At 31.2% G+C, this 11,701-nt stretch overlaps 1 protein-coding gene across 1 annotated transcript; it reads left to right on the forward strand.

The window, feature by feature from the left end:
- Nucleotides 1-3,902: 3,902 nt before the first annotated feature.
- Nucleotides 3,903-8,527, forward strand: LOC112521878 (myosin-9-like). Its single transcript, XM_025130873.1, has 8 exons — nucleotides 3,903-4,518; nucleotides 5,072-5,272; nucleotides 5,367-5,489; nucleotides 5,607-5,644; nucleotides 5,718-5,820; nucleotides 5,890-7,905; nucleotides 8,111-8,248; nucleotides 8,334-8,527. The coding sequence occupies exons 1-8, from the start codon at nucleotides 4,441-4,443 to the stop codon at nucleotides 8,502-8,504; spliced, it is 2,868 nt and encodes a 955-aa protein (XP_024986641.1). The 5' UTR covers nucleotides 3,903-4,440; the 3' UTR covers nucleotides 8,505-8,527.
- Nucleotides 8,528-11,701: the final 3,174 nt, after the last annotated feature.

Below are 11,701 nucleotides of genomic sequence, written 5' to 3' on the forward strand. Positions count from 1 at the left end.
ATTAATGAAATAATTTATTTTTGGTTGAATAACATAACATTTTATAAAGATAATAATTAAGTATTCTGTTAGAACTTAATGATTATTCTAATTATATTTTAGATTTTTTATATTTAAAATTAGATATTTATCATGTATTTGATTGTGTTTATCTACAGTTAGTTATACGAATTCATATATGGGATGAAATCGGATAGGGATGAAATCTGGTTTAAGAGTTTTTAAGAGTTTTAAGAGTTTTTAAGAGTTTTAAGAGTTTTTAAGAGTTTTAGCCAAATGCTTTATAATATAGTATAGATTTAACGATGATATAAATTACACTTGGTCTTTACATATTAATACAATTTGAATAAATAAGAGTTATGGTTCCAATTACAGTTTATCGATGAAAAAAATTGTATGGCAGATTAAAATCCAGTATATTTAAAATCCAACATATTTAAACGACTCCATAAATGTGTTCGATTTACACCAAGAGCAAAGAATCAAGAGAGCGAGACCGAAAGTTCTAGAGTAATTGAATGAGAGATGAATGAGAGAACTTTTAATAACTCATGATGAATATCAATTTGAATCCCACCTTGGGGGATGAGGAGAAGATATAGATGTACGAGAATGTGAAGGCATGAGTAAAATGCGTCAAAAGTATCTTGGAAACATAAAAAGAAAAGGTAATAATATGCATTGGTAACTTGTACTATATGTTATTTTAATTGTAAATTAAGAGATTTTAAGACTAAATGCATAAAACAGTAGTACTTAATGAATTATAAGTTGTTTTTAAGACTTTGTGCATAAATTTGTGCCTTAAAAATTGTTTTTAAAACTTTTGAAAAATCTGGTTTATAAGATAATATAGATATAATAAAAACACTTCATATTATTTGATTAATCTATTTTTTTAATATACCAATAAAAATAAACAAACATAAATAAATAAAGAAAAAGGAATGGAATTGTGGTGTTGGTTAGAATGTTTTAAGGGATATAATTAAATGAAGTAATATTATGATAATAACCCATAAATGGAAAATATTGAAATTGGGCATGGTCACTCAAACACAACCAACCGGTGGTCCACAAGTACCATGTGACGGTCACTGCACCACTCCACTAGGCTCGAATCGAGTTGTTTTATAAATAGTGAGAGAATTTTTTTAAAAATAAATAATTGAAAATTGAAAAAACGTAAAACAATTACATAAATAGAGAAACGTATTTATAGTCAATTTTATATTTTATGAAATACATATTTTGAAAGATACAATGTTTATTTTTAAAATATGATAGTGTTTTCGATGATATATTTCAAGAATAAGTAATTTGAAACTATAAATGTTTAAATAGATATTTAAAAATTAGAAAAATATTTTAAAATTAAGAACCGAATTTTTAGTGTTATTTGTATATTCCATCTGTTCAGGAAAAAATGTTCATAACCAAAAAAACACAATTATAAAGATGTAATTATCATTTTTTTCAATCAACGAAAAAACATTTATATTCTTAATTAAATATATAAATTTTATTCATTTCATAATTAAAAAATATAACAAAAAATTAAACATTTATTTTGAAAAATGAAAATAATACAAAGACTGTTTTAAAAACTTTATTTTAAAATAAAATACAGTAAAAATAATATTTAATTTAGGATAATATGTAATAAAGATAGAGGAGGGTTGGTGTGGGGCTTACCTGTAAATGAAGACAGTTGGGTTGGACATTTATAGTTTTGGAATTGGATGGTAACTTTTTCAGTCACTTGATGTTGTACAACTTCATTTTTCATTGGTATGTCATCATCATAATATTCTGGACTAAATTACGTTTTTAGCCTTGTTGTTTCTTCAAAATTATAATTTTTATTCATATAATTTATAATTTATTATTATTTTTATCTTTATAATTTATATTTTTATCTTCACAGATACATTTTGTAATTATTCAAAAACAACTTGAAACGTTGAATAAAATTATACTAACAAACATATAGAGTTGGATTTCGTTGATAAGAACAATTATGATAAAAAAAACGTAAGAAAATATATTCATTCTTAGATCAATCATAATTAAATGTCAATACTAATAAAAGTACACCAAGATGTACCGAATCATTTCCCTTCTAAAACGCGATTAGTGGACAAACATGAGATTAAAAATGATCAAGTGTTTAGATCTTTTCTTACGTTTCTCATCATAATTTCACTTCTCACCCGACCTGATACTTCACCCAAACGACATAATACTCCTATATGCAGTTTATTTAATAATATGTCTCAATTGAAATATAACTTATTCGCATCAAATGCTATTTTTGTATTTATTCACCACTTTTATTAATCCAATCAAGACAGATGATACATCTTACATGTATCAACAACATTACTTAAATAACAATATTCCTTTCTTATAGGAAAAACATTGAAATATTATATAGCTTATTCTAGTAAGCTTGTTTATTTCATTCACTTTTACAGTTTTGTTTCATCCCAACATCAGTTTTCGACCATCTTTTTTTAACAAATTGTTTATACAGATATTGTTCTATTTAAAATATCGATGATGTGACGTTAAATGTTTGTGCAATTCTGGTAGCACTTGATAAAATGGATTTTCTAATAACGACTTGACGTTAAGTTTGATTGATAAACTTATCATAAAACATCTATAATTTGATTGATATAATTTGGTTATGAATTTCTATTCAACATGAATATGCTAAATTTAATAAACGAATAGTTTTCTTTTAGCCCTTTAACTACATACAATTACAATATACTCCCTATCTGTTCGAGTTTTGATACAATGATACCCCGGCTTCACCGCGTCCAATATAAACAAGCTTTTGAGATATTTTTCAGAATAAAAACATATTATGCTACTTTAGAAAAAATACACACCAGTACCCTAAATATTACATGCAATAATAAATTACCTGAAAAACAACGAACACATGCTCTTATAAGAAAAGCACATACATGATGTAGTATCATGCTATAATAAAATGTCCCAAAACATGTGAACCGTGATAGATTTTTATTCGTTGGCATGACTTATTTGATTGTATGATAATAGTTGAATTCACCATTTTCCAAATTCATTGAAAAACTGAAGAAAAACGAGAGTACTCTAATGATTCAACTTGAAAATATAACATATAAAATATCTTACATAATACAATTTAATAAACTTAACTGGGATGTACATCGTAGGCTAACCGTATCAAATATTGTCCGTTTCGTCCACTCATGGACTCACGGTTTTAAAACGCGTCTGATAGAGGAAACATCCAGTCCCTTATAAGGCAATATTAGTTCCCCTTCTAACTAATGTAGGATCTTAAATTGACAGAGGATCAATCGGTTGACATGACAGACCATCGGCAAATGGTAAAGAAGGAAAAATACATTGATACCAAATTTTGTTTATAAATTTATTTTGATAAACTGTGTTTTTTCCTTTATTTTTATAAATGTTTTTTTAAGTATATAATGATATACGACTAGTGAAAGTCTCATAAACTTTTCATTTTTGACGAGGTTGAAACTTTGAAACCGTTGACCTTGAAAATGTTGGTTATCAGATATTGTTAGGTTAAAGGACCAACATGGACAAGAATTAAGCTGGTTAACTTAAAATGAAAATTGTTAAAATAATAAGGGGGTGAGAATGTAAATTCTATAGAGTATTGTTTGTTTCTTAATTATATATATATATATATAAAATCTGAGAGAAGCTTCCCTTCCACTTTTCTAATTTGTTGCTAACCCCCCTTTCTTTATTATTTTATAATTAAGCCACGATATTTAATACCTTCTCTCCAACGAACTGTAGATACACAAAACACAACGTAAATCTTTAAATGATTGTATGTAGAGAGAGAAACAGAGACCGAAGAGAGAGAAAGCGGTCTACTTTTTAGATCTGCTCTGCTCTACCTGCTTGTGAGCTCTTTCAATGTTAATTCACAAGTTCCTCAAGTAGAGATACGTATCTGACCAAACACCCCCAAAAATTCACCGACTTAGAATCACATTTTGTCAATTAGCTCAATGCCCGTGTGTCTGTGTTGGTCTGATACGTGATCTTTGAGCTTAAAATTCAGGAATTGATCTGTTATTTTGGAACAAGTGACGTGGGTAAGTTGTTAGATCTTTGACTGATTTCATTTGCACTTTTTGAAGTTCAGTCTCTGTCTTTGAGCTTTGTATTTCCAAAATTGTTCTGGCTTTGTGTTTGTGGAAATGGCGAAATGGGTGTTCGGTAATAATATAAGATGATTTTCCTGCTGCTTTGCCGGAGCTCCGATGAGGTTGCCGAATTTCTTTCATTGGCTCCTGAATTTTGAGTTTGACGATGTGGAATTGAGCATTTGATACAGAAGCACATATATATGTATTTATAGTCTATAGAGAGAGAGGGTGAGGGGGAGAAATCATGTTCAAGTCAGCGAGATGGAGGAGCGAGAAGAACAAGATCGAATCGATATTCAAATTGCAATTTCATGCAACTCAGGTAATATCCTTTTTATCTAAACGATGTTTAATAATCTATTAATGTGTATCTTTTCATTGAAATGATTGAATGCATTATTGCATACTTTGTGTTTGTTTAAATGTTTGAGTTAATATAGGCATTATTTACTCGAAATTTAATGCAGTTATATAATTTACTGTAAATGTTTCCTAAATAATATGCAATTATATATGTAATTTGGAAAACATTTCTTCATTTCGATCTCTAAAAATACTAAAATCAAGGAAATCAATGGCTGCTTATTTCCTGCATTTCGTGAAGCATGTTGGGTTTACTTTATGACTACTTTCAAGATTCATATAACATTTGTTAGTGTCTTCTTGCGTTTCCTGGGCACTGAAAATGGTGAATCTGGTTCATATCTGGTGAAAACTTTCCATGAGTTCATAATTAACCCAACTAACAGATTCTTATTTGAATCAAGGTCAAGAAAATGGTTCTGTTTTGTAGTTTGAGAAAAGTCAGACTTACATTGACCAGTGTTTTCTTGGTGGTCTAACACTTACATGGATCATTGGTGTTGCATACGCAGCTAAAACAGTTAACAGGAGATACTTTGATCATATCTATCATTCCAGCCGATACTGGAAAGCCGACAACCAGATTAGAGAAAGCTAAAGTTAAAGATGGAAGCTGTTATTGGGAAAAACCACACTATCAAACTCTGAAGTTCGTTCGTGATCCCAAAAATGGAAAGTTTAATGAGAAAGTCTATCACTTTGTTATGGCAACGGTACAAACCATTTGAGATGTTTCCTTATATATTCGAATCAAGCAACTTAAAATGGTGAAAATAATCTTCTTGTGGTTTTTTTGGCATTTTGTAGGGCTCTTCAAAATCTAGTTGTGTTGGTGAAGTTTCCATTGATTTTGCAAGTTTCGCTGAAGCTACAAAGACGACTTCTTTATCTCTGCCTCTAAGAAACGGAAATTGTGCTGCTTTTTTGCATGTTAGTCCCTTCTTTAGAATAGCAAATGGTTAATATCAATTTTTTATTTTTATCAAGCCTTTTCTTAATCTGCCTCCCTCGGTTCATGTTTAAGGTTTTATGTATCTTTTGATTTAGGTATTGATTCAAAGGGTGCAGGAGTCATTAGATCAAAGGTAAATGTATATTTTGAAGTGTTCTACTTTCAATTTCTCAAAAATGCTATGTTAAAACTTGTAAAATTTACAGGGAGGTTGATGGAACTGAAAATGCAAAACGCCAAGATAGGAGTTTGAGAGCTCAATTAAGCAACGACGATATGGAAGAAAGCATTAGCAGCAGCCCTAATGAAGTAAGTGTATGCATTTAGGATGGTTACGAAGTCCACATCTGTTTTACTCACAGGAGACTTTCTATTTAGGATCATGGGACTTTGAGCGATAATGTTAAAAGAGAGAGTCGGGCATCGAGTGGATCAGAAATCACGTTGTCGGGTTCTGATAGCAGCTCAGGACTTGATGATACCCCACGAGAGCCTGAACCAAAGAAGACAAAGCCAACTCATGAACCATTGGCTACAACAATCTATGAAGAACGGCGTGAGAGAGCATCACATTGGGATTGGTTAGATGGTTCACCTCCCGACATGAGCACAGACGATTCTTCTCCAAGTCCTGGGGAGCCCGAGCCTGAGCTCCTCCCAGGAGATACATCTGAAGAGGGTTCACCAGATTCGGTGATCAAAACGCTCAAAATCGAACTCGAGGTTTTGACTCGGCAAGCTGATGTATCGGAGTTAGAATTACAGACTCTTCGTAAGCAAATTGTGAAAGAAAGAAAAAAGGGCCAGGATCTTTCAAGGGAAGTAGCTACACTTATTGAAGAAAGAAACACCTTCAAGAATGAGTGTGAAAAGCTCAAGGCATATCAGAAATGCACCGAAGAAGCCGAAGCCAAAGTCAACAATAAGTTGTTGATCAAGGGAGGAGATCCATGGGATCTTGTTGATGAACTGAGACAAGAACTTAACTACGAAAAGGATTTGAATTCCAATCTACGGTTACAACTTCAGAAAACACAAGAGTCAAACACCGAGCTGATTCTTGCAGTGCAGGATCTCGATGAAATGCTGGAACGCAAGGATTCCGAGATGTCAAAGTCAAAATGTTGTAAAGCTCGTGAATTGCAAAAAGTCAAACCCGAGACAGATGATGATGATGAAGATCAAAAGGCGTTGGAAGAGATTGTAAGAGAACATAGCGGTATGCAAGAGGGATATTTACTAGAGCAGAAGATAACGGATCTTTATGGCGAAATAGAGTTATACAAAAGAGATAAAGATGAGCTCGAAATGCAAATGGAGCAAATCGCGCTTGATTACGAGATCCTGAAGCAGGGAAATCATGACATGTGTTGTAAACTCGAGCAAAGTCAACTGCAAGAACAACTGAAGATGCAATACGAGTGTACATCATATCCCGTAGTAAACGAACTCGAAGCACAAATTGAGAGTTTGGATAATGAGCTCAAAATGAAGTCCATAGAACTTTCGGAATCAGTTCTTGCCATTGAAGAACTCGAAACCCATGTCAAGAACTTGGAGAAAGATTTAGAGGATCAAGGTCGCGGGTTTGAAGCAGATCTTGAAGATCTTATGAATGCAAAAGTTGAGCAGGAGCAGAGAGCCATTCACGCAGAGGAAAACTTGAGAAAGATGAAGATGCAAAACGCGAATACAGCAGAAAGGCTTCAGGAAGAATTTAGAAGACTTTCTGCACAAATGACGTCTAGTTTTGAAGCAAACGATAAGGTAGCCTTGAAAGCCATGTTTGAAGCCAACCAACTACGTTTAGAGAAAAGACATCTCGAAGAGAAGGTCAAACAAGATTTAGACTTGATCAACGTTCGTTGTGAAGAAAAACTGGTCGATCTTTTGAGTCAAGTAACTCAGAAGTCAACAGAGTTGGAGAAGATGGAGAATCAGATCGAATATATGTCCGCTGAGATTGAGACACTAAGAGCAGATAAGCAGAATCTTGAAAATGAAAGAAAGGGTCTTACAAATGAGGTTCATTTGGCAAAGATGGAACTGGAGAGTTCAAGGAAGGAGTTTTTCGAGCTAATGGATGCTAACAAGCAAAAAGATGGCAACTATGAACGATTGCAGTCGGAGATGGAAGCTCTTAAATCTCGATATAATGACATGAAGTTGTCTTTGATCGAAGATGAATCTGAAAAGGAGAAGCTGAGGAAGCAGATATCTGAACTAAAATGCGATCTCAAAAATAGCAAAGATGCAATAAGTAGCATGGAGCAGAAGATTAAGGAAAGTAGCAATCGAGTAAAAGCGTTGGAGGGAAGCAAAGCTGCTTCAAGAAACAATCGTTGCAGCTCGAAAGAGGTTACCAATCTGAAGAACATGATAGAACTACTCGAGGTGACTCTTTTTTCCGTTTCCATTTACATGCATATGAATTATAAACATGCGTTTTGACTTAAATATGGTGGTCTACTTACGTTTACAAGACTAAACAATTGTACATCATATGTAGAGTACTAGAATAGGATGTTATGATGCATTTGAGCATTTTAACAAGTTTTTTAGTATATTTTTTTGAAATATTGTGTTTGATCATCTGCAGGGCCAAATGAAACAAAAGGAAAGTGCTTTGAAGAGCTCTGAAACTTTGTTTTTGGGGAAGGAGAAAGATCTTATGAATCAAATCAAAGAGTTGGAAAGAAGATTGGAGGTTCTTGATCAAAGTATTGCCATTTCACAGGTAGATATATTGGATCTTTATTAATTCATGTGATTATATATATATATATATATATATAATTAATGATGTTGTATATCTATAACAGGCATGTAGAGGTGAAGAAATAGCATCACTAAAGAGGTTAAACACATCGATGGAAGTAGAACTGATGGAGATGCAAGAAAGATATTCAGAAATAAGTCTAAAATTTGCAGAAGTAGAAGGTGAAAGGCAGCGACTTGTGATGACCCTAAGAAGCCGCATCAAGAAATGCTAAGCCATCAATGCTTGTGATCATATATGTACAAATATATATATATATATATATATATATATATATATATATGGTTTTCTTTCATTCTTGTTTTACACTTCTGTTTTATAATGTTGAGGATATTATACATATATTCTCATGGATACTTGATTAATATATGATATACAGATCCTTTTTGCAACATCAAAGTAGTTTTTCTGTTGTCATCAAATGATTCAAACCTGCAACATTCAATCCCACCTCCAATGACACTATTAATAAGCCGTAACACACCAAAGGGTCTTTGGCCTCCTAAAAAGTCAGGAGTTGAAACCTCACCAAAGATGAGGAGGGTGTATGAGTTTATTTGTACACTTACTCTCATAAATCTGCTACAGATCAGGATATACAAAACCCATAATAACTTGTGGTTTTATTGGTATAGAGCCAAAACTTAGATTCAGCTTGTAAGTGAAAATTGGCAGGAGGGTGTTGGTTTTTGGTCCCCTTTTGTGTTGTAGTTTATGCATGGGATGGGAGATTTGATTTGATGTTGGTCCCATTGGCTTTTTGATGTTGTACTTGATGCATCAATGGTTGTACTTGTATAGATCATCATCAACCTTTCTTTTTCTTTCTTGCAAAGCAGTTGCACAAATCAACAAATACCTTGCTTGTTTTTAATAAAATTGTAGCAGATTTGCAGCTTTTACTTTCCTACTTGGATCAACTCTTCTTTTTTTCTTTCTAGTTTTGTCTTCGTATCTTTTGCACATTCTTTCATTTTTATATTTATGTATTATTTAAATAAATAAAATCATAAACAAGTTATAGATTTTATTAAAATCTCATTCAAGATTATATACATAACTGATCCTAACTTTAAGGTATTGCAGAAATAATATCCTATCTAATGTGGCATTTCGGTATTTCTTGTTTTATGTCCGTCTGTTGTGATACGATGAAGGTTATGGGATACCAAATGTTCTTATAGAAGATTAAATTTGTGAGTTCCTTAAACTCTAAACATTATGGGTTATCAATAACTTCACCATGATTTTAATCTATATATATATATATATATATATTAAAGGAAGAACCAAAAGGTTGTTCAACGAGAAGCTTTCTATCTCATTCATCTTTTTTCTCATTATTTTGATTTATTTTTAGTATACAATTAACACATTAATTGTTAACCTTTTCATTTTCTTATTTTTTTAACTTTATTTTCATTATTCTATAAAGAAAATTTAAATCCATAAATATATAAAACTACATACAATTTTATTTACATCAATACGTGCATATTTTTAATAAAATATTATTTCTAATTGAAAATTTGTTTCTTCCTCATAATAATTATTTTTTGAGAGTTCTCTAAATGTGAAAATTTTCACATTTTTTCTCTTATTTTTCTTCATTTCAGAGAAATTTTTAAAAAAAATCTGTTAGAACAAAAAACAGATTTAAAAGAGATTCAAATACATTTTTATCAGTAGTAATTGAATCTTATGAGATGGTACGTTGACTGCTTGATCTATTTTTTTATATACAATAAAACGATCAAAAGTGACTCGAAATAAAAAAAAAACATTAAAAAACATATATGTGGATTTAGTTTAGATGCAACATGGCATAGTTTTTCACGGTTTGATTCTTGTTTTGACTTTCTAATTCAAGCAACAAGAGTCAAAGGTCGTCTTTTGTTAGATTTTCTTGGTCTTTAATTTACTATAAACTAATTGTTAGTGAAAATAAAATAAATTAATTAATAATCTATATTTATGGACTAATTTTTACTCAAAATGAGATAAATCTCACGTTTTATTTTGGATAAGAACAATGACTCCTATACAAAATTAAATTATTTATTTAATTAATTTTTAAATCACTTTATCTTTTATTAATAAATATATTCAGTTAATTTTCACTTTTACACATGAGCTAATTGCAGAATGATTCATAATCTCACTAAATGGTGATTTAGCATTCCAATTTGTGCTTAAACCACTTGCTTATTGCACATAGTTTCCCATTTGCGTCAATATTCAATTCAATTTCGTTTGGTTTAGATGTTAAAATATCCGATTATTAGGACTCTTAATTGGCCTACTAATTAAGTATTCCAATAAACTAGATTAAAAGTATTGACATTTCGGACCTAAATGTGTTAAGTTGTTACCTAAAAAGTAGGGCGTTTTTGTCTTTTTCTTGAATTTTCGTGTGTAATGCTTCACGAGTATAGTTTTTTTTAGAGGTATAGCGCGTTACCCCATTGTGTGAAATGTAATCACTTTCTTATATGTATTGTCGATCACGGGGTATAAGAAGATGGAAAATTTCAAGATTCGAAAGAGACCATTTGTATTTATTGTTTTAAAATAAGAAGGCCGGGAATAATAAATGAGAATTTGCACAAATTCTAGATGCAATTATTCATGCAGCTATGCATATGCAATATATATATAAAACGACGTTGTTTTGATGCTTTATTAACAAAATGTAAGGTTATATGACCTTAAATACTGTCGTAATGTTACACATGTTTCTATAACGTTATGAAAAGCATGATAATATGTTACATCTATATTAATTAATGATGAACATTAAGTCAATGACAAAATTAATGATCAAGGACTAAACCATGAATATTAAACAATGACTACCGTAACACAATGCTTCTCATCCGTGTGACGCATGTTACACTACAATAAAATTACGTTTATAAGACGATTAAAATGTCTAAACAGAATGACTTATAAGACTTAAGTTTATAGAAACAAACAATAAAACGTCATGTCTAAACGTTACTATAGAACCATTTTGAAAGTTTTTACAGATTTGTTTTGGACGTTTTAAAAATAAAATGTCATAATAAGCATTTTATAAGAAATATTCAGCTAAAAACGTATGAAATTATATCCTAAAACAACATAGCCATAAGCCAGTTGGGTGGGCAGTTAAGAAAACATCCATGTGAGAATGATAATGAAATGAAGGTGAGGTAAGGTTGCACCCCACCACCACATAACATGGACCATGGTTCATAAACAACATTGGTCTCAAGCTTTTGTGTGGGTATATTTCTCAACTTGCTTTGCCATGTGATCATCTTGTTTGTTGTCACCTCATAATTGCCTTATTGTCCTTGTCTACTAGATCATATATATAATATAAATACATAATATATATGTGTGTGTGTATTATATATGTATGTATAT

This window comes from Cynara cardunculus, assembly GCF_001531365.2.
Source record: "Cynara cardunculus var. scolymus isolate 2C chromosome LG 11, CcrdV1, whole genome shotgun sequence".
Lineage (NCBI taxonomy): Eukaryota > Viridiplantae > Streptophyta > Magnoliopsida > Asterales > Asteraceae > Cynara > Cynara cardunculus.

What these genes read in the sequence shown, in the direction of transcription:
- LOC112521878 (XM_025130873.1), top strand. Translation starts at nt 4,441, where the DNA reads ATGTTCAAGTCAGCGAGATGGAGGAGCGAGAAGAACAAGATCGAATCG. An exon ending in TTAGCAGCAGCCCTAATGAA is followed by an intron (nt 5,821 to 5,889) that starts GTAAGTGTATGC and finishes CTTTCTATTTAG; the next exon opens with GATCATGGGACTTTGAGCGA. An exon ending in AAAGTATTGCCATTTCACAG is followed by an intron (nt 8,249 to 8,333) that starts GTAGATATATTG and finishes TATCTATAACAG; the next exon opens with GCATGTAGAGGTGAAGAAAT.